Source organism: Apteryx rowi, unplaced genomic scaffold (assembly GCF_003343035.1).
Source record: "Apteryx rowi isolate R43461 unplaced genomic scaffold, aptRow1 scaffold_189, whole genome shotgun sequence".
Taxonomy (NCBI): domain Eukaryota; kingdom Metazoa; phylum Chordata; class Aves; order Apterygiformes; family Apterygidae; genus Apteryx; species Apteryx rowi.
In genome coordinates, this window is record NW_020448185.1 from 1,088,736 (window position 1) to 1,112,166 (window position 23,431).

Genomic DNA, 23,431 nt, shown 5'->3' on the forward strand with positions numbered 1-23,431 from the left:
GGCAGGCGGCGGCGCCGCAGGGGATGTCATCGCGCAGGTAGTGCTCGCGCACCACCTTCACCACGGCGCCCGCCCGCGTGCGCTTCAGGAACGTCCGCGAGGTCAGCATGGCGCCCGCCGCGCTGCTTCCAAGCCGCCCGCCGCCGCCACTCGCCGCTACCGCCGCCACACGGACTACATTTCCCAGCATGCGCGGCGAGGCGGGAAGTCCCGTCTCCCATCATGCCGCGCGGCCGAGCGCGGGAAAAGGCGCGGCGGTCGCCTTGGTGAGGGCATCGCCCGGCCCCGCCCGCCGCGAGGAGGTGGCCGGCCGCGCATGCGCCGCCGGGTGTGCGGCGCCTGGCGGAGGTGAGCGGCGGGCGGGGGCGCGGGCGCTGCGGAGCGGAGCGGAGCGGCCGTTGGTCCCGCTCGCGCCCCTGCTGTAACGATGCGCGCGGGGGGAGGGGGGGCGCGAGGCGGGCCCGGGAGCCGTGTGCTGTTACCGGTCGGTCCGCGCACCCCTTCCCTGCCGCAGAGGTGGGTACAGTGGCCCGCCGGGACGTACCGAGAAACTCCTGCCGCGATTTCCCTTGGCAGCGGGAGCGGGGAGGTKCCCTGCGGAGGCGGCAGCGTCCCGGGTTACCCCTCCCAGTATACCTCTCCTGCGGCGGGCTCCGCTGCCCTCGGGGCCGGGCTGCCCAGCCGTCTCCGGGCGCAGTGCCCCCTTCTTCTGTAGGTCTTTAAACAAGATCTGGCTCGTGAATTTATAGAAATAAATAAAAGCTGTGCTCTGCACCAAGGGATGGTAAAGGTGTGGGGGGCAGTTAGTCATCTCGCTTGCAGTGCTTTTARAAAGTACTGGCAGATTAACCTGGTGAGAATGATGGGAACTACTTGTATAAACAAATAAAGGCGAGCATCAAAGTGTTTCTTTAGATGTTTTTTTTAAGCTACTATTGTCCTGCCCTGTATTGGATGTTCTCTCACGTTGTATGCCTTGCATGGGCCTCTGCAGTCTTCAGTGTGTSTTCTTCTGACGGTGTGAAAGGCAGGTGTGCATCTAAACTTAACTATAAAATCTTACTCGCAAGCTTGGTTCACAGAAGTGCTTGGCTTCGTGCAATCAAAACCCTTGTTAGTGAAATTATTTAGGAAGTGCCAGAAGTAGAGTCCTCAGAAAACTACCRTCTTTAAGGCTTTTTAAAATGTTTTTTTCCTAGGTGAATAAAAAAAAAAATGTTAACACAATGCTGATAGGTTTTGCTTAATGGTCTTGTTTAACTGGTTAAGAATTTTCATAATGCTTTAATGCTGTTCACTTAATTGTTTTGATTTTTTGCAGTTCAGTCTTCAGGGGGCTCATCTGAAAGTATAACCAAAAAAAAAAACTTTTGCAAATGGTGAAAGAAAATGTCACATAAAAGTGCTGAAGAAATCAGGAAAGTAAACATCTCTAGCTCCTTGGAGTCTGAAGATATTAGCTTAGAGACCACAATACCAACTGATGATGTTTCCTCCTCTGAAGAGAGGGAAGGTACTGTTAAAATCACTAAGCAGCTGATTGAACGGAAGGAGTTGCTCCATAATCTTCAGCTGCTTAAAATAGAATTATCTCAGAAAAACTTGATGATTGACAACTTGAAAGTAGAATATCTGACCAAGGTAAGAAATGTTATGTGTCATTCTTGACATAATCTTTTTTGGTGTCTGGTGCTTTTAAAGTGCTTTACAGACTTTAGTTCTCAAAAGGATATCTTTGAATTGCATATGGGGCATTCTGTTTTTTTATTTCCATTTAAAAAAAAAAAAAAGTTAATGGAGGAAACAGACACAGAAGACTTCGTGGTCTTGTCCAAGGTGTTATAAATGGAAGAGGTGGGATTGAATAGGATTCTAGCTTTTACTTTTCTAAAACAGAGGAAAAGGACCTGTCTGCTTACTGAAATGATAAATGATTTTTGTCCTTGATATAAGAAACTTAATGGGTTGTTAACCTGAACTTGAGGAACGCTGGAAAAAATCATCTGAATGCTATTTAGTGGTCTGTCAGTGAAGAGATGGCTAGAAGATAATGGCATGCTAATAGTAGGAGAATCTGTTGTATCCAATTTCAGTTAAGATGTGTGAAAATAAAAAAGGTGTAAAAACACTGCCACATTTGTGTGCAGACCACATTTACAACCTCCTGTACACTAATCGTGGTTTGCACTGGCCTGTCACTCTAAACTTAAGCCTAGTTTGAAATTGGTTGAACTAATAGCTATTTGACCAAAAAAGATCTAATTGGAGAGTGAAGTCTTTTATTATGAGTTCATTAGGGCAAAGTCCATATCGTGTTTTATGGAGCCTTAGCATATTTAGAGGTTTTGTTGAACAATCATGTTATACTTCTCAGGGCATGGGGCTCTCAATTTTTTTTTCTTTTTAAAATGCCTAATCTTGTTGCTTTTATCAAATAATTAAAAATATTAACAAGATAACTTTTTTAAATTTTATATTTATATTCTTTATATTTAGATTGAAGAGCTAGAAGAGAAGCTTAATGATGCAATCCATCAAAAGCAGCTATTGTCTTTAAGACTGGATAGCCAGCTGGCGTTGCAGCAAGAAGATGCTAGGTATGACGGAAGTAAAACAACAACAAAAAAAATTCAGCTTTAATATGTTATTGACATGAATTCATATTAAGTTGCATTAATAAAATGTGATTATTATGAACTGCTGGAATAAAATTACTTTTGCAGATTATATTGGTATTTCCATTCTAAACTTCTAGCTTATGGCTAAATTTGAATTCAGTACTCACTTGCTGAGGTTTGTGCATTTGTTTTGTTTTTATTAATACCTGGATTCAAAATCTGTTTGAAACCTGGAGTAAGAATTTTCTTAAAAGCAGTAAAGAGCACAAAGAGTAAGTGGAGGAGGAAGACTCTCCTTCAATTTAAACTGAACTTTTAATAACTCTATAGCCTGGTAGATGACTTGAGAAAGGTAAACGGAAAATGTTTAGCAGGCACTTTCACTTCCAATGAGGATTGTGTATTGGTCAGAAATGCTTTCTGTTGCTCAGGTAGAAACTGATTTTTCTTCTTAATGTTCTGAAATATTCTGAACTGAATCATAACTGAGAATAGCCTGGCTAGCAGGCTCCTTCAAATTATTTCATTAGTTGTTTTAACACTGTAATAGGATTGTAGAGGGAGAGCACTACTTAATAGTTTCATGTTACAGTAGAGGACACACCAACTTAAAGGATGTGACTAATTCAAGTTTGTATTCTGTAGTAAGCCTGGAGTAGTTACAGGGCTGTGAAGTCAGACCTGAGATCAGTTATAGCTAAGTCTTTCAGCTAAGAGCAACTGCCTGTCAGAGAAATGTCTCTAATTCTGTATCCTTAGTTGCACCAGGGTGGAATTTCATGTTTGCCTATATTTGAATTATCTGAGGAGTACTCAGTTTTTTGTTTTTTTTTTTTTTTTACACTATCTAATGTTTAGCTGACTATTAAAATTGATAGATATAAAAAGTTTGAACTATTTTCCTTTTCCAAATCCTTTCACTAGTTGTCTTGCCTGTCTGTTACTTCAGTTTCCATCCCTGTTTAACAGAATCTTACACTATGTGCAGAAAATGTCCTTGTGTGACTGCTTTGGTGACTTATAGGGTTCTTTTTTTGTTTGTTTTTTAAATAATGGGGCAGACATTGTCTTGTAGTAGTAGCAGAGTTAATATTTTGAATATTACTTTTTAAATAACCTAGACGCCATTGCTTTTTTTGAAGAACAGCTAAATTTGAATGAATATTTTCAAGAGTTACAGCTAAAACCTCCAAGAAGCGTAGGTCAGTCACTCTTGGTTCAAAAACAACAAAAAAAAGTGAAGTGTCTCTAAATGAACATCTATTTCTCTTGCTATATAATACCTTGTCACAATAATGACAGTTAAGTGTAGGTTTTTTAAAAGGAACCCAACTTTGTATGTTACGCTGAGTAGAAATTGAGAATGAAGGGATGTGTGTGGAATAGATAGTAAGCATGCCTACGCTGAAACTTGGGTGGCAAGACAGAAATTGAAGTTAATATTGCTTTATTTGGTGATTTACTAGTTTATTGGGGTTTATATGGTTTTTCAGCAAGAAGATTAAGCTTTTAATGGATAAATTAACACTAATCTATAAATTAAAGTCAGCACATCTGGGGATTAATTGTCACTCCTCAGGTTCAGCTTGGTATTGTCAGTGACTTTGGGCTATAGTAAAGCAAAACTTGACTATAAAGCTTTTGGCCCCTTATATGGAGTCTGATACTAGTGACTGTGTAACTGTGGTGGTATACACTCCTGGGCTAATCTCCCTCTGTAAGTATTCTCCCTGTGTAAATGGCTCTTTTGCTAGGATGTTGTGGAGGTTTGCCATTTGCATTAATCACTACTTCGTGTCTTCTATTTTCAAATCAATCTTAAAGAAAACATCAGGCTCTAATGAAACAAGAAATGGAAACCATTTTATTGAGACAGAAACAGCTAGAGGAAACGAATCATCAGTTAAGGGAGAGGGCAGGAGATATTCGTCGCAGCTTGCGAGACTTGGAATTAACAGGCGATTGCTATGAGAAGCTCAAGTCTCTTCCTGAAGACCAGCTTTCTATTCCTGAATATGTTTCTGTGAGTATTGTTTTGTGTCAGTTTAAAATATAACTGTAAATTGCCTCTTATTTAAAATCAGAGGGACAAACCTGTAGAAGTCAATCCAAACTTCTAGAATTCTTATTTTTCCCCAGCTGGAAGTGAAGGACCTTTTTGCAGATGTGCCTATGAATCAGTCCTTTATGACTGGATTCCAATAAAGAGAAGAGCCTTCTAATTCCAGGCTCTGATGTCTTAGTAGAACAACTGTTGATGTATTTTAAGAGGGTGAAACGAATGGGATGTTTCAATTAAATGGTTGGCAATGAAATGCTGATGATGTGAAATAAAGCCAACTGAAAATAGGGGTTTAAAATTCAAGACTTGCCAGAACCACAAGTTAAGAGGGTTCTTGCAAAGACTCCTTCCTTTCTCTCATGTTTTTTATTTGGCCCTTTCCTATTTCTGACTACATGCAGGGAATAAAGTATACCTTAATTTTTATTTTCTCGATTTGAGAAGCTTGTTAATTACAGCTCATGGGAAGATTGGTGAGAGGAGGGCTCAACTTTCARTAAAAAGACAGTGCCTCCACAGATTGCAGGGCATGCCTGGAACRTCCTGACTCACTTCTGAGAATGGAGAGAAGGATTTAGACACTTAAAGATGCYTCGGTTCAACAGAGTATTAGCAGTGTCCTTATCTATAAAGCTAGCTATTAAGGGAGCTGTAATTACTATAATGTTCAAAGGCTTAGTGCATTTGTGAAGGTATAAATATTATGAGTGTGAGTGCTCTTTTGCTGGATGAAAGCCATGGTATACTGTACTCTAGATATGCACAGGAAAGTGGAATTTATCATCCTTATCTAAAGGGAGAAATTCTTGGGAACATCTTTTTCAAAAGTTTCAAGACTTGGACTTTGAAAGTACTTGGAAAATTTTAGGGCCAAGTGATAAAACAGGAATGCCTAACTTGGGACCTATTAGGTCACTACTCCCTAGCTGTCTACTCTATCCCCTGCTCTCTGCACAGGTATTTGAGCTGTTCATCACTGATTCCTGCACCACCACTGTTAAAGCAGACTTTTAACACAAACTGGAATCCATGATGGCTAGCTTGAATTGGTGTGGGAGAAGCTCCAGCACTTCAGGAGTTGATTGATAGACAACTCAGAAGCCTGTGTAGCAAGGCAGGACAGATAGCAGGAAACCTTGCCAGCTGCTTCAAGTGTAAGTGAAGCTGTTGCAGCTCAGCACACTTAGATTGGATTTGTGAGTAGAAAGGAGTCTGGAAAAGATGTTAAGCGAGAGTGGTCTGCTTCTACCTGTAATCTACCTTTCTTTTCCTCTTGCATTCAACCAGTCAATGCTACTTTTATCTCTGACCCAAACTGCACTTCGCTACTTAGGTGTTCAGTGATGCCCATTTCCTCCCCCACAGGGATGCGCATGTCACTTTCTTCCTTTGAAGAAGCCCCTTTTTGGCAAATTAAATTTTTCCAGGAGAAGAAATGSTAGAGGTGAACTCTTTTCTCTCAGCTTCTTTTGGCAACAGCATCAGTGTGCTTACAGGCACTAGGAGGCTACAAAGCTGTTCTGCATATCCCGTCTATGCATCCGCTTRGTTTTTGAAAACCAGGCAAAGGACTTTTAGGAAAAAACTAATTTTTCTAATGCTATTTTCAGCTTTGCTTTCCTAAAGAGGAACTGTGTATTTTTCAGGCAATGCTAATACTGGATTAAACTTCTCTTTGGCAAGGAAGAATTCTGTTTAGGGAACATCTGAGCAAGAAATTTCCAGACTTGAAGATGAAGACTCTTCCCTTGCCCCCCATTTATCAATGTTGAAATCCTTTTATGCCTGAAGGATAAAACGCCTTTTATCCTTCAAGTAAATGTATATATAAYGCTTACATTTTATTCGAGAGCCAGTACACCAGACTAAGTGCAGGAAGTATTAAAATACAGATTTTGTGTATAAGGATATTGCAAGTTTAAAATAATAGAATTATAACAAATGTGGGGTGTTTTTCAGTTGTTCTTCCACAAAGGGGTGCTATGGTGACAYGTTAGAGCAAAGACTAAGCAATGTTTATCATGGATGATGATGAAAGAAAAATGATCTTTTAAGTATCTTTTTCTTGARAATGTGGTTTTGTTTTGAACTTGCATATATAAAACATTTATGAAAATGTTTTTAAAAACAATATGTAAAGTTTCAAATGGCATCAGGCCACTGAACTAGTAGAAATTGGTTGCTTGGCAGTTGAATCTCTGAACCTACTCAGTGAACCTGTGAGCCTCTTATTTGCTCTCCTGTATAATATTCTACATCTACCTTTAGGTTTATTTAACCAATTCAGTCTTTGGAAAAGTCTCAATTGTTTATTCAATTTTGAGTAAGTTAAAAAGATAAGTAAATCTTGTCGTCTTTTTCCGATCCCTAAAGAAAGTGAGTTGTTAAAAATGATATCTACTAACTCTATTAGTTTTAATCACCATATCTTTCAGTGACATCATTTTGCTAACAACAGCTCATTCTTTTCTTTAAGAAGGTAATTAAATGAAGTTATATGGAATTAGCTGATTCAGGTAACAGAAGTCCAATTTCTTTCTCCACTCCCCCACCTGTCTCGTCCATTGTCAGCTTCGCTCTAGTTTTCATCAAAATGTGATGGGTACATTCTAAGATGTTTATAAAAATCACCTAGAAAACCGTGACTTTTTTCCTTATAGTATATCTATGTAAATTYATAATTTTTAGGATATGTAATTGTCCCTTAAATTCCACGTCAGTGTTTTTTTCTTTTTTGACTTGGCAAGTGGCAATATGTGCTTCATCTGCTGAGTTACACAAACGCTTATGGGCCAGCAAGCAAGCTAAATAACAGACAAGAGTTGAGCTTGTGCTACAGCCTTCCCCTCAGTTGTTACATTAGTTTACAGTTTTTCTTACCATGGATTGAGTTTTTCTTGGGAAGGCTGTGCATATGTTTATCCTTGATACCTGTATCCCCTCTGTCATCTAGGTTTGAAACTGGATAATCGGTTTTAGTTATTGGGGTTTGGGAGGTAAAGAGACAGCCTGGTGGCATAAGTCAGGTGTCCTAAGGAATTCAGGTTAAAAATACAAAAACTTTAGGGAAAAGCTACATGTAGTTAAAAAAAAAAAAAGGGGGGGGGAGAGAGAAGGCAGTGCATTAAACAGTTACCAACTGGAGAGAATCAACCTTTTTGTTTCAGGAAAAAGAACTTTACAATTTTTGTGACTGCTGTTTGACAAAAAGTTAAGAGGATTTGATTGAAATCAAACTACTCAGTTTCAGAAGTAATCAGACAAGTTACAAAAGAATTCAGATATAAGAAAATTGTACTCGGCAGAAGCTATAGTTAGAGATTTGTCATACTTGCTCATTGTATAGCATGCACATTTCTGAAGTGTGCTTTTTTTTTTTTTTTTAAGCAAGTAGGTGCCTGTTATAGTTCAAGTGTAAGCAGGCATGCCAACAGATTTTTCTTCTTCCACACAAATAACATTAATGAACTTATAATAAGGTTGAACAGTTTTGGGGGGAGGAGAGTTGGAAAGAATCAGCAAAAATAGCTTGACTATTTAGTTTCATGGAAACCCATTAACCCATTAGAAACAATGGGATTTCACAGATACAGGTGAGAAAAATCAAATATTTAAGGAATAGAATACTGCAAGAAAAATAATAATACATTTTAGTAATGTATTGCAATGTAGATAATATACAGTTAGTTCACTTCTCAGAACAGAAATACAATTTATATTTTGTTTAAACAGTAGTATCTGAGTGGAATTTATAATTTGGTATTTTCAGAACATGAACAAAAAAGTTATCACATCTTATCTTGGGTCTTACTGGATTCTAGTTTCAAAAACCTATCACTTATGTCCTTTCTTTTATTCRTTTTATGAGTAAACTTAGACACAAAGAATGCAGTATCCCTTGTTGCCATCTTAATTTTTTTTTTTTGTAAGATAACTATGCTTTAGGAAAGCTTGCATTGTTTTGTTAAAAGCTAGCTTATAAATGTAAAAGTATATTCTATTTTAGCTTATGTTTGTCTTGCATCTGAAAGTGAGAATGAAAAATAGATCTTGCACAACAAATTCAAGCAAGTGTAATCCTCAGAGAACACAGTATTTAGATTGTCTAGTAAGTAGTATAGTGTTTTTCTTCCTCTCTAGTTTTTCTTACTCTTTTGCCTTAATACTGATCTTTTAGTAGTATTGCATGCTTGGCTTATTGTGTAAAGCAAACTACACTTGTATTTACACCACAAATTTCCGTGACTCCTGTGTTTTCTAGAATTGTATGCTGTCAGTTATAAACAATATACCTGGACACTTTGCTGCTATTTACAGTTAGCACAACAGAGACCCTCTTTCTTTCTGCATGGAATTGTAGTATTAGATTGGTCCTGAACGCTTTTAATCTGTTTTTTTGCTTGTAGTCCTTTTTTATCATATATCAAACTATGTGAGTGATGGGGGGGAAGCTAGTGGTAATCTTCTCATGAAGATAATGCCTGTCAACTTTTTTTCTCACTCTCCAAAATAAACATTTCAAGTTATCAAATTAATGTGGGAGTAATAATCTGAAAGAGCGTGTATATTGAAAAAGCTCTCTTTCCTCTTTTCCTGTTTGTCTTTTACTGCTAACTCTATTTTTACTACAGCATTTCCTGATTTGTTCTTGTTTAGTAGAAATGTGCTGGAAAAGTTAGTTACATGATGCAACTGAACCTATATAACAGTGTTATGCTTGGGGTGGGGGGAGTAAGGGTGTTTCACTTCCTCCTGGCTATATGTTACCTCCATTTCCTTTGCTTGCTTTAGCATTTCTCTGGATGAAAAGGGAGCAGATTTAACATGCTGAACTGGCAGAAACAAAACTAATCTCTCTCCATTGCTCACACCCCCCAAAAATGCATGTTGGTTGTAGGTGGATTGGGTGTAGCAAGTTGGTTTACTGCTAATCAGATAGGCTCTAGAGTTGAAACAAGGATGAGGAAGGGACCATATGGATGCTTACGTCAGCTGTAATTTTTTAATTAGGCAGCCTGACTGGAAGCTGCTGTAGTTGAACATATATGTGCATCTTTACCTTTATTTTTCTTTTTCATTAGTTGCTAAACACAGATTAGTATTTCTTAGCTGCTTTGTCAAAGGCTGAAGAAAGCTATTGTCTTTGCTTTAAGCAATCAAGAAAAAGTTATATGCACTAAAAATTGTTTGTAATTTATTGCCATAAAATGGAGTTTACTTGTTTGGGGATTGTAATAGTGCAACTTCRTTAGTCTCAATTTTTGAATATATATTTTGTTCTTTTAGATTCGATTCTATGAAGTAGTGCATTCACTAAGAAAAGAACTAAATGATCTACAGGTGAAAAAGGAAAGCCTAACAGAAGAACTAAATGGATACAAGGCCCAGCTGAAGTGTCTGACAGAGGTCTGTGTGCTTTAATTATGTCAACTGAAAAAAAAAAAGTAAATATTTCTTCAGCAAAAAATTTATACTCCAAATCATTACTGGATACATATAAGATATAATTTTTCTGGAACAGAAAACCTTTGAGTCTTCTGGGTGATGGGGGAGTGCTATATACAATATACACTACCCTGCATGATTTGCTGTTGAGATTTCTACTGATTTAAGATAGACTCATACCAGCTGTATCCTGCTTTTTGAGGGCAAACTTCAAGGGAGTGAAGGTGAGGCAGGAGATCCCTCTATGAATAGCTGAAGACACAATGACTGATGTAGGTTTTTGGAGATGGTGGTATCTTGGTGGTAATTTGCCTCACCTTTTGTTTTAACAATGTATAAATTCATTTTTTAGAATTCTTTTTATATTTTAATTTTCTTATTTCTATTTCTCTTAGAGACTTTATCTTATCTAAATATAYTTCATTTTTGTTTTCAAAGAGTAAAGAAGTTGAAAGAGATATTTTGAGAATTTTGTTTTTAAGATATTTAGCAATATTTATTCTATCCTAACTCATATATAAAATACAGCTAGGATGTTGATTAATTTTTTAGGTCGGTTTTGCACGAATCTGGAATTGCAATAAATACATTCTGAGTAGTTGAAACTCTTACCTAAATCATGGTTGACAAGGGCTTAGATGCCACTGTCATTTTACTATTTCYGAAATTCTTATTCGATTACTACATCTTTCTTCCTTGAAATTTATTTATGGAATAACTAGGTGTAAAAAGAGATTCATTTATACAGGRCTATCTTGTGAAATTCTTAGTATTTGCATTTTTTTTATTAAATTCAGCAAAGAAAAAAGTAGTTGTCAAAATATCATGCTTTTATATACTTCAGTATTTTCTGCCTTCATCTTTGATCACAATAGAGCTTAATTTAATGATGCTAACTTTGATTTATGTAAGCACTTTCCTTCATTGTATGTCTAATGTGCTCTGACTTAAAAGTCTACAAATCCGCCTATAGAATTTTAAGATTTGAGTGATATTAGTATTAATTTTTGCTGCAGCAATTTAACTGGAGAGTAGATAATAATCTTGTGTTGGAATCTATTTTCTTGGTACATTGATGTTCTTTTCCTATTTGAATTTCTGTAGTTTTGTTCCTTCTTAACACATGGCGGCAGTATTGACCTTTCCAACTGAATTATTCTTAAAAACACTGTGGATTTCAAACTTTGATGTTGATAATGAGAAAGCAGCAGAACATTGCCCATACTGAGTTGTGGTGGTTGTGTTTGGTATTCCATTTGCATAGTTATGCTTAAATTGAGAGATTAGTGAGAACGAATACCACATTTAAAAAAAAAAAAAAAAACAGACAAGAAATCCAGGTGTTGAAATGTCACAAGCAAAAAGGGACTTACAGTTAGTAACGAAGATGAATCTTTAAAAATTCTCAAGTTTCAGATAAGATCACTTACTATGATTCTTCCATATGCACTTTCTAGTTAAAACAAACCAAACTAAGTCTTCTCCTGTTACGTGTGGAGAGATCATGTTTTGGATGTTGAATGAAATGTGACCCGATACGCAGTATTTTGTGTATGGACAGATTTATGCATCTGGGTTTCGCTTCTAGCAATTTCACATTTGACCCAATGGCTTGATGAGATTACTGTTACAAGGTACCACAGCTTGTTTCTGATAATAAGGTAAAAGGAGCATCATCAATGAGTAAGAATACTTTAGCATCTTTAATATACTTAATAGACTAAAGCTAATATAAACAAGCATCTCTTGCAGCTTACTAAGAAATGGTTTCAATTTGTGCTGTTGGTGTAACTTATGCATTTGAGCTCCTTTGGTAAGCTCAAACATTCCTATGAGGASAATCATCAGTGGGAAATAAAGCTCAATTTCACTCATAGTTTTATTTAAGCTCTCATATCCTTCTACTCTTTTGTGACACTTTACATTTCATATAGATGGAAGTAAAGAATATGTTTAGTTGCTGAAGTCTCTTCTTTGCCTATGATTAAATAAATATTATGTTCTTCTTTGAATCCTTCTACTGGTTCCCCATCCAATATTCCTTAAAATTTAAGCTTTCTCTAATAGTTAGTATTTCTGTTCACTATATAACTTATCAACAAAGTGTTTGTTCTAGGTTTAAGACTTTTTTAATATTGCAGATGATTTATTCTTCCTTTCTAATTATTTTTATATTATTATCAAGTACAAATAACATTAGCACCACCCTCTTTGGAGATAAAATACTATAATTTGACTTTCTTCTGTCAGTGTATCACCAGGAGCTTCCCAGAAGCAAAACCAGCTTCTGATGAGGGAGTTACCTTACTGAACATTCGTATCCTATTTTCAGGGTTATTTGGTTCGGAAGTGGTTAGAACCTTCCTTCGGGTACAATTTACTTTTTTTGTCCCTCTCTGTCAGGGCTAAGAGAGTCAGAGAAGGCAATTCTGCATTCCTATGTAGGAGGCATGGTTCTAAATGAAGTATTACTTTATTTTGGCTGCGAGTTGCTTGCCAATATCTTTTCCCGGAACTCAATTTTGATACAGTTTGTCTTTTTATCGGAGCTTCTTTAGTTATAAATTGTTCTGTATGGTTGCCATCAGGATTCACAATCTAATCTATAGTTTGACAGTTATCTAAAAGCTATGGTTAACTTAAAGTCAAAGCTGGGCCTTACGTAGATCTCTTCTAATGCCTAGCCTCTGAATCAGGATTAGAAACTGTTAGGTTTTGCTAGCTAAATCTAATTATTTTCTGAGATAAAGATTCCCAACTGGAGGAAAAACATTTGTATAGTCTTCAAAGAATGAACTAAACTATTCTATCTGAAGGGCCTGTGGACGCTAGATGCATCCAACTATTGCAAAACTGAGACTACTATTGTCGCTATAGAAACACAGTCCTCCTTAGGATTTCTTTAGAAGGTTGCACGTCTGTAATTTAAGACTTCGCTCTAGAACCTTTCCGCAGCCTCCAAAAGCTAATTCTTTTGATTACTTGGCATTTAAATCTCTCTGGAAAGGACAGATGAGGCCTTAGTCTTAAGTGAGATATATGCCTGCTTTCCTTTATTATTTATCTTTTTCTTTGCAACCTTTTCTGAACAGTATTCTACCAACAACAATTAGCTTTGGGCAGCAGTTTGTTTTCAATACTCAAGAAAACTTATGAATCTATTAAAGTTCCCTTTCTATCTGGCAGCCTCCTATGTTTCTTGATATATAGCTGTGACTTGCATAGACTGCTGGTTCTTGTTGACATGGATCAACTGGCTTAATTCTGTGTTTAATGCCATGCTTTCTCCAGGATCCTTTTCACTGAAGTGTAGACTMTCTTCAGGTCAGATCCAGAGACAAGGTGCTTTTTTTTTCTACTTTCATTTGCAGAAGAGGTACCTGGACCGAAGATTTTTYTTCTTTCCTTCTTTGCAGAACTTCCCCATTTTGAAGAAAAAAGTGTCTTGTTCTCATAAAGTAGCTCAACACTTCTGTTTATCATTTTTAGTGGCAGATAGTGTCCTATCTACAATCCTTGACAGGTTACAAATTGCATATCAACATACTAGAACTTATTCATCCAGTTATGTATAAACTTCTTCCTGACATTTGGGCAGTTTTGTTCAATTTTTTTGGAAAAAAAAAAAAAGTTGGTCAATAATATGTTGGTCAATAATACATGCTATGTAAACAGATGGAGGCAAAGTACTGTCTTTACTAAGGAGCAGCAGCTGATCAGAATAACTTCAGGGAATTGTTTATAACATTACAACACCATAGTAGTTTTATACTTGCCTAGGATTTAATGTACCTTAGAATACGAGCAGAAAACTGACCTGTTTGAGTGATCCTTTAAAGATGAAATTCTTTTAAATAAGCTTCTAAAAAGCAGGATTGCTTCTTCCATAGGCTTATTTGTGGAAGATATGAAGAAGTAATGCTACTTCTGCTTCACTGGATGRCAAATCTATTCATTTCTGTTGTTTATCTTCTTATCCCTAAAGGTTTTTTGCAAGATCAACTATTCCCTGTCATGTATTCTGTCTCATTAGCTTTGTTCAGAAAATGTCATCCAGTTTTTGTACTCAGAATTTACATGTGTTTGTTTCAGTGACTGCTATAAACTGCTATCCATTCAAGATGGAGGATAAAATTGAAACCTAATACCAAAAAACTGAGGTCTGTAATTGGATCGTTAGTTTCTCTACCCGATTTGGGATTTAAATGGTGCAGATCAGGCAAGCTCAGAATGCTCTCACTTGAAACATTCACCTATCAACAGTGCTGGTAAATCAAATGGAAGCACTTCTTGGGAGGGACCACTCTGCATGAGCTACAGAAACCGCCTGTACTGGTTACTATTGGGTGCCTTGGACAGCTGTGTTAACAATTTACTTAAACAACGTTTGCCTGCCCATCTTATAGGACAGGTTCATTTGTTCTGACAGTCTCATCTGTCTGAGTTGGCACTCTGTGTAACAGTAAAAGTTGGTAAGAAACTGAAAAAAATCAAAATATTGCTGGCAAGATTGCCATGGATCATGCTCCTTGTGAATAAGTACTGTATGTCCTTTTAATTTTTTTTTAAGGTTTGTGGACTTATTTAAATTGGTTATTTTTATTTATTGGTATACTTTCCAAGACCTCATTTGTGTCCTTGAATACACTCTGTATTTTGATCCTTTWAAAAACTCCCTTACTGCTTCAGTAGGACAAAGCTATTCATCAAAATTTCAAGCTCTCTTGAAGATAAATTGAGAAGTAAAGCTGTTCCAGTGCAGAGATCTTAAAATCAGTTCAGAGTGTGTGACTGTTATAAACTAAAGTAACTTCACCCCTATCTAAATAATGCTTATTCTTACTACAGACAGCTTGATTGCATATATTTAAGACTTACGCAGAATTCTGTACTTCTATAGCAGTATCTGCTACCTGGAAATACACATCTCATGATTTCTTGTGTTAGCCTGTAGACTGAATGTTTATTAAGGTGCATTGTTACATTTGTCCTGTGATAAAACATCTCTGACACCTAAAAGATGAGGCAATTGGAAAACTGACCTATGCAGTGTGTTAGTATTTGGGAAGTATACTGAATCTAAAAATATTTTTGTTTAATTATATGCTTAACAATTTGATACTTTAAGTAAGTCTTAGTATCACTTTTAAAAAGTAAATTTGACTCCCTCCCCATCCTGTGGATTTATCATATTATTACAGGAAAGTCATAACTGATTTATTGGATATAATTCAAATTCTATTTTAAGTCTCAACTGTTAGAAAGGACAAATTTTGTAGGTGTTTAATTGTTCTGATAATTGGTGCTTTAGAGCTATTTTTGTCAGATTTGTCCAGAGGCCTGCTTGGAAACACATCCACAGTTCATCAGTTTTATGGTTTAGGTAGTTGTCTTCTAGGTGCTTCTGTGGGTATTATTGTAAGAGCTTCAATAGCTCACCCTTTCCGCAAAGGAAATGYGCGTTCTAATATGGTATTAATAGAATGTCAGCAGCCATGGTATTAGCAGCAGAATGGCATGGGATATCACAGAAGAATCATATCAAAACTTAACTTCCAACTTGTGTTTAATTTTAAAGTGTCCTTACCAACGTACCTTATTGAAAGATGAGTTGTGCTTTCACCATCTATCAGGGTACTTGGACTTTTGCACCCTRTATTACATGTTTGAAATTCTAACACCTTAAAACATCTGACAAATGCTTTACCAATGTGGCAACGCCATCCTTAAAAATACTGGGTTATTAATGACTTTAGAATATGACGAGAAGAAACAGTTTTCTGTAGTCTTAATTTGTTTAATGTATATTGTTAATTAGGGTAGACAAAAACAAGCCATATACCAGTACATTAGGTTGAATAACAACCATGTGTTTAGATTATATGTTCTTACAGATTTGCCATCCAAACTCTTCAGGAAAACTGAGTGTTTTATTGGGATTTTATTGTATTTTTAATTCTGAAAACTAAATTTTTATATTTGTCAGCAGAATAGTTACAGCATGATTCGTAGTTCAGTGAGCTTCTCTGTCATGTCTTATAAACATTTAGGTGCTTTTTTGAGAAGGTGTTCTGTCGGTCTATCTGTTCATGGTGCCTGTGAATTTTGGTCAGTGTTCTTTCTGTCTTTCCATCTCTATTGAAGAGTATTGTTCTGGTATTTACTCCTCTTACAAGCCATGTTTAGGAATCACTCATACATCTGTATAAAATATAGCTTTCGGTGTATTTTGAAAAATTATGCACCTATACAATTGCTTACTTGCTGCAAAATAAATTTATTGTAAGTGATTGGTTCTGTAGTCATGTCTTAAGGTAGTCTTTAGGCAGTAAGCAAAACTAGTCACTGGAGGTGAATGCAAAACCTGTCTGGGTGATGTCCCTTGGATATAACCAGATGGAGTTATTAGTTATCAAGCATCCACTATCAGTTACCAAGCATGCCACTTATGAACCATGGCGGAAGAAACAAAAGTCAGAGTCTTCTGAGAGGACTGTTTAAAAACTATATGTTGATTTGAGTATTGGAGCTTATGGATTACAAAAAATCCTTGAAGGGGAAGGTTTGATCTCTGAATGGAACCTCCTTCAGGGAGGAAATTACAGTTCAGAACATGCTTGACTCCAAATAAGAAATTTGGAGCCGCTATGCAGAGATAACAGTTAGTAAGAGTATTTTGCCACAGGATAGAACAGAAACTGAGAGAACTATGCACACGCCCTGACAGCATGTACACTTCAGTTTTAATATTGTGTGGTAATCGGACATGGGTTTTGTTTTTTAAATGTAATCTGTGGATTTTGTAAACTTTACAGGTAGTAATCTTCCTCTTGCTTTTAACTTATAGTTTTGCCTAGCATTATGTGCGATACAGAAGTGCATGATAAGCCGCTACTGTTTTATACTCCCAGAAATGATGTTTCTTTTTTTTAAGAGGCACTCCAAGAGTGAACAATACTAGCAGCCAAAGACAGGATTGATGTGTATATATTGAAATATAAGAGAGTTCAAGATGCTGTTAGCTAATTTAGAAAAATGGTAATACAAAGTGTCAGTTTGGAAGGAGGCTGGAGTTAGGTTACTAGGGAAAATGTCTGGAATGCCTGGATGCTGGGGGTATTCTCAAGTCTTTAATGAGCAACTGTTACTGTCTGTCAGTTTCCTGTAATGTAGGAGGATGTGCATTATTTTAGTGTGGTTTTTTTTTTTGCTTGGGTTTTTTGAAGAAATTAGTAAGTGCAGCATTTTGAACAAGCAAATAGTGTAAGCTTTGTGAAATTAAATACCTAGTTTGTAGAGAAGAATCAGATGAATGGAGTAAAGACCTCATATTAAGGTACGGTAATCTCCTATTCCCATAGGATAAGAGTACAATGCTTAAGAAGCTACCCCTTTATCTTCGAAAGGAATGACCAGTGTTTTAGAAGACAAATGCTTTTTGTGCGTTCACTTGTTCTAGTCTTTTTTTTATGGTTCTCATAATAGTCTCTCAAGCTGTATGGGAAGGAAGAAAGGAGAAAATGGAAATTAATGCTGATGAGTGAATAAGTGCTCTTTTTCTTTTTTCCTTTTTTTTCCTTAAATGGACGAGAAAGTGTCTTCACAAGTAAACTTATTTGAAAATATTGTAAGGGTGGCATGACTGTAGGTTTGTAGACCACCAGCAGTACATTTGAGGGTCAGTGATGTATGAAGTTAGGCAAATGGACAAATGCATTAGGAAAAAATAGGTATGTTAATCAACTATTTAGAATAAGATAAAGATAAGTTCAGTGTCAGTATAGCTGCTTACTTATTGATGCCTGCTAGATTTCTAAAAATTGAGACAAATGAAAATACTACCACTTGAATATTTGTAAGTAGACTTCACAAAACAGTCTGTGACTGCTGGGGGGGGGGCGGTGTGTTAAATATCAGTGTAGCTGTTGTCATTTTAAAGTATGTGTTAACTTTTAGAGCTGTGAAGACGAGAGGAGGATTCGGTCAGACCTTGAGGTTAAATGTCAGCGTTTAACACTGGAACTGTCTGATACAAAGCGGATGATTCAGCAAGGTGATTACAGACAAGAGAACTATGATAAAGTAAAATGGTAGGTATCTCTATAGTTCAAGTACATACGAGTATTAACAGAACAAATCTCTAGTTCAGTCAGTCAAGGTTGCAGTTGCCCACCTCAAATATTTTTCCTTACTTGGATCCACTAATAGTTCAGTYATCCAGGATTGATATTCAGTCGTGTGGAATATCAGAGTCATAAGATGAGCAACACTGAAATCTGATGCATACGTTTATCTTCTTAAAAGCTTGTACTTRGGTACTTGCTGTGTTTTCAGAGTCTACTAGCCTGGCTGCAACTTAAGTAGGATCTGTTGATGCCAAATATCTCAGAACAAACACTATTTTTTACTAGTTTAATAGCTATCATCTAACAAGCAGCCCTGTGCCCTACTATGTGCTACCTGCACAGTGACATAAAAGRGAGTAGGACCTTGGGAATTAATATTAAGCAACTTAAAGTACCTTTGTAAGCATAAGACTGAAAGGTCTGTTACGAGAACCCTTAGTCAGAGAATCTTAGGTTAACTTCAGCAGCTTGATTTAATTGCCAGAATTTCCAGCATGTCTCTTCATTTTTGAAATATAAGTTTTGGAGTTCTAGCCTTTGCTTTGAATGCTGACCTCATAACAACTGCAAAACAGTGAAAATGGGCTTCTTTTAAGTACATGCATACACACATACTTCAGTCCAGCTTGCAAATGTCCTTTTCAGTGTGCTTGCAAGTTCAAGAAATCAGAGCTTTGKCAGATTTGTTGGGGAATGGCTCAAAATAAAGATTCTGAATAGAAAGCAGCTTGTCAGCTCCCTAGCTGTTCATATTGAACGAGCTCAGGCAYGTTTATTGATCTTTACTGTGCCTCTAAGTCATTTAAAGGAGAGTCTGTCTTTTGGATAACTGTTCACAGCCATATGTACTAAAACAACCTTGAAATCTATCTGGAAGCTTGTTACAAATAGGATGGATGGATGCTATGGTTTGCTTCCCATGTGCAACTGCATCTAATAAGTGGATTGTAATAACTTTTTCATGTGAATGGCCCCAGTGTTTGACAGTGTGTATTAAAATAGTCTTGAGTTGAAAAAGGCATGAATAAACGTGCCAAAACTATATTTGAGAGAGTACGTTGTATTCATCAGAGTAGGCRCAGATGAAGGGGAGGGGGAGAGCGCTATTGGCATGCTTGCATGAGGATATTTGGGAGCACTGCAGGAATTAATCACTTCCAGGTTTATTTCTGAGTAAAACTGTGGGTTTAAAAATCCTTTGCAAACTATGTCAAATCTTCTAGTTTTGGTAGACTACAAGGTATCTCAGTTTTTTAACACTATTAATATTAAAATGGTTAGCTTTCTTTCAGACTGCAAGCTCATACTGGCTCATTCATTCCACTCTTCTGACAGGGTCAGATACAGACATAGAGCTGCTGCTTTGTGCATGTGGAAACACTGTTATTCCGGACACCAACATAATTTTTGCAGCTGTGTCATGTATATTTTAAATATGAGCAGAGTAGTATAATTTCCTCTGGCATCAAGGGACTGTATATAAGGGAGAGGYGCAACTGAGAACAACTGTCCTTTGGTTTCTGTTTGATTAGGAAGATGGGAATGAAGTCACTTTAGTTTTTCGTCCAACTTTAATGTCTGCAAAAGATTCAAGGAAATGTTGGGGAAAGAGCATCAAAAGCTTGGCAAATTTAAAAGGATATACAAGGGAATTTATAATCTATTGCTAAGAGGAGAAATGTATAGCCCAAAGTTGAACTAAAGAAGAATACTAAGAAGAGGATGCAGTAATTTTAGGATAGGAATTTAGGATTATTATATTATAATTTAGGATTATTGCTTAAATACTTCAAAATGAAGAAAACTTTCTCATATAATAACATGCTGTTGCAAGTGATAAGAACTAAAAAACGTATTATCGCCTGTGATAATTGTCCTGTGAGTAACTGGACAAAAAAGTCGGTGTCATGAACCAAAAGAACAAAATTCAAAAYTTGTAATTTAGTCAGCCTTCATTTCACTCTATGCAACTAATAGTTTCACTTCATTTTAACAGTGAACGAGATRTATTTGAACATGAATTGTCAGAACTCAGAAGAAAATATGAAGTATTGGAGTTATCTCACAAAGCGCAAGCTAAAGAAAGAAATGACTTATCAAAAGAGGTAAACTTAAAGTTCTTATTTCAGTAATAATTTAGTTTTTGACCTTAGGAATCTGATTGTTTGCCTAATCAAATCTTTTGGGATCTCCTGTAGAATCATAGAAWAATTTAGGTTAAAAGGTCCTCAGGAGATCGTCTGCTCTGACACCCCCACCTCCCCCACTAGAGCCAACTTAAATCGGGTTGCTCAGGCTTTTGTCAAGTTTTGAGTATCTCCAAGGATGGAGATTCCACAACCTGTCTGGGCAACCTGTTCCAGTGTTTGACCACCCTCTTTGTGAACAAGTTTTTGTAATATCTAATTAGAGTTGTTGCAGCTTGTTTCTCTTGCCTCTTGTCCTGTCACAATGTGCTTCCACGAGTCTGGCTCTGTCTTTCTATATGTTCCGATTAGATAAGTGAAGACTGCAAAAAGATTACTCCCCTCCATCCCTCTCATCTGAAGGCTGGAAAAAAAAAMCAGTTTTCTCAGCCCCTCCTTGTACATCATGTTCTGCAGCCCGTGACCAACTTGGTGGACCTTTTGTGGACATGCTGCAGTGTGTGAATGTCTGTCTGTGCTGGAGAGCCCAAAATGGGACACAGCACTCCAGCTATGGTCTCGCTAGTACTGAATTCAGGGCAGTAATCATTTTCCTCAACTTGTTGTCTGCACTGTTGCTTAATAAAGCCTGGTAGGCAGCTGGCATTTTTTACTGTGAGGGCACACTGGCTTATGTTCAGCTTGTTCAACTCATCTTTACCTGTCTCCAAACAATATCTTGCCAATTTGGCCATAAAGTTATTATGGGAGACTGTTGAAAGCCTAGCAAAAATCCAAGTAAATGACATTCACTGCTGTCCCCTCATCCATGGAACCAGCCTTCTTGTCATGTTTATCAGGCACAATTTGGCTTTGGCAAATCCATCCTAGCTGCTTCCAATCACCTTTTGCATGGATATGACTTCCAGGAGGATTTGCTCCATAATCTTTACAGGAACTGAGGTCAGACTGACCAGCCTGTAGTTCCCTGGATCTTTCTTCTTGAAGATAGTTCCCGGTCATCAGGAACCTCTCCCAACTGCTATGATCCTTTAAACTGGATAGCAACCCTGCAATGACATTTTCCAGCTCCCTCCACATCCATCAGGTGCTTTCCACTTTTTCCTAGGTTTATGTACATCCCATTTTTCTGGGTCTCTAGCTCAATCTTCCTCTGCTTCACTCTTCTAAGCTCTGCTGCTAGGCTCAGGAACCTGGGAGGCCCGAGAGCAGAACTTGCCTGTCAAGGCTGAATGCTGCCAATATGCTCTATCCTCAAAAGAGGGCAGAACTATTTATAATTTATTTTAGCTCTTTTGACCACAACTGTAATTAGTAACAGTAAAGCAGAGTTACTATATGGATTATGTTTTGCTATGTTCTATAGATGTCTAAGAAAAACGTACATGTAGCTTGTTTTCTCTGTATGTCTCTTAATAAAGTAATAGATTAACTCTTCCTTCACMTGTCCTTTAGAGGTTAATATTGTGTTAGGAATAAAGCCTAGTATTTAGGACCTCTTCTTTCTATGCTTCCACTCCAGTGCTGCTTGCTTCATAGACAGGAACGTTTACTAGGTTGGTTGGTTTGTTTGGTTTTTAAGTGTTTCAATTGGTCTTTGCAAGTATTTCTACTGGGAAAATGACTAAAAGCCTCTTCAGACACTGAGGGTTTCCTTTTTTCTTTTTTTTTTCCACCAGTTTTTGTGGGGGGGAGAGGGGTCCAATGAGTTCTAATTCCAGTCAGGTCAGTCACTTTTTTCAGATCTCAATCATTACCATTCTGCTAGCACTAGTATTTCACAGGGGAATATATCTCTGCTCCAAAGACACTCAAAGAGCTAAAGACCTGACAGGTTGAGAGGGAAATGTCCCTAGCTGCACGCCCTGTTCATTAATTCATTCATTCAAGAGTCACGATGGTTCAATAATGGCCCCCACCAAGCACATGTGATAACTCTAGGGTCAAGGAACTAGGCAGAGAATGTTTCCCTATCCATTGCCTACCAGTTCAAGCTTCCATTTTTCAGTATCTGTTATCACAACTTCTGTATCTAAATTGTTCACAGGGAAGATTGCTTCACTGAACCCCCAGAATTAAATTATTCTCTGTAAGTAAGCTAGTTAAGAATGAATCCTCCAAAAGTGTCAGAATCACTAAGGGATTTTTTTCTTTGTCTGATATAGGTGTGCTTTTATAACAGCTATTTTGGAGGGAGAAAAGGACTTACTGAGTCTCCAGAAAGAAACTTCTGTTTCTGTCCTCATTAACTAATTTGCAGATGATTTGTAGTGCTATATCCAACTTACTTGGAGAATAAGACTATTTTTTAAGCTGGGTTTATGTATAGAAAATCTTCCCAGGAAGCACAAAAAGGAGTAAAGGAACAGTCGATCGGTTGTTCAGAATTAGTTTCCCTATGTGATACAGAAGGGACACTGCATGGGGAGGTTGTTCTTGACTTCTGTATTTGTCCAGGCAAGAATCAAAGGAAGGGTCTTTGAGTGTTAACGCTTTGGTAACTGAATAAATAAGACCGTTCACTCCCCAGAGGATTCAAGGGAGGTCATGTTCTTTAGGGTCTCTATATTACACAGAATCCCAGAATGTTTGAGGTTGGAAGGGACCTCTGGAGATCATCTAGTCCAACCCCCCTGCTCAAGCAGGSTCACCTAGAGCATGTTGCCCAGGGTTGTGTCCAGACGGGTTTTGAACATGTCCAAGGAAGGAGACTCCACAGTCTCTCTGGGCAACCTGTTCCAGTGCTCTGTCACCCTCACAGTGAARAAGTTTTTCCTCATGTTCAGATGGAACTGCCTGTSTTTCAGTTTGTGCCCGTTGCCTCGTGTCCTGTTGTTGGGCACCACTGAARAGWSTSKSKYYTCATCCTCTTGACACCCTCCCTTCAGATACTTGTACACGTTGATAAGATCCCCTCTCAGCCTTCTCTTCTCCAAGCTAAACAGGCCCAGCTCTCTCAGTCTTTCCTCATAGGAGAGATGCTCTAGTCCCCTAATCATCTTTGTGGCCCTTTGCTGGACTTGCTCCAGTAGT

The 23,431-nt window shown here is 37.5% G+C and overlaps 2 protein-coding genes across 8 annotated transcripts in view; one reads left to right on the forward strand and one right to left on the reverse strand.

The window, feature by feature from the left end:
- Positions 1 to 160, reverse strand: part of DIS3 (DIS3 homolog, exosome endoribonuclease and 3'-5' exoribonuclease) — a 21,573-nt gene extending 21,413 nt beyond the window's left edge. Inside the window, exon 1 of the mRNA XM_026061971.1 lies at positions 1 to 160. This exon is cut by the window's left edge and continues 80 nt beyond it. Coding sequence (XP_025917756.1) covers positions 1 to 109 — 109 coding nt within the window. The 5' untranslated portion in view covers positions 110 to 160.
- PIBF1 (progesterone immunomodulatory binding factor 1) overlaps positions 1 to 23,431 on the forward strand; it is a 127,657-nt gene that overhangs the window by 139 nt on the left and 104,087 nt on the right. For 3 of the 7 annotated variants that reach the window (XM_026061974.1, XM_026061979.1, XM_026061980.1), the window contains exons 1-7: positions 267 to 348; positions 1,322 to 1,641; positions 2,497 to 2,597; positions 4,443 to 4,641; positions 9,967 to 10,086; positions 18,082 to 18,215; positions 20,248 to 20,356. In XM_026061974.1, coding sequence (XP_025917759.1) covers positions 1,390 to 1,641; positions 2,497 to 2,597; positions 4,443 to 4,641; positions 9,967 to 10,086; positions 18,082 to 18,215; positions 20,248 to 20,356 — 915 coding nt within the window. In that variant the 5' untranslated portion in view covers positions 267 to 348; positions 1,322 to 1,389. Of the gene's footprint in view, positions 1 to 266; positions 349 to 374; positions 517 to 915; positions 1,032 to 1,321; positions 1,642 to 2,496; positions 2,598 to 4,442; positions 4,642 to 9,966; positions 10,087 to 18,081; positions 18,216 to 20,247; positions 20,357 to 23,431 lie in introns of those variants that run through there. The other 4 variants (XM_026061976.1, XM_026061978.1, XM_026061975.1 and 1 more) reach the window with 4 other exon arrangements.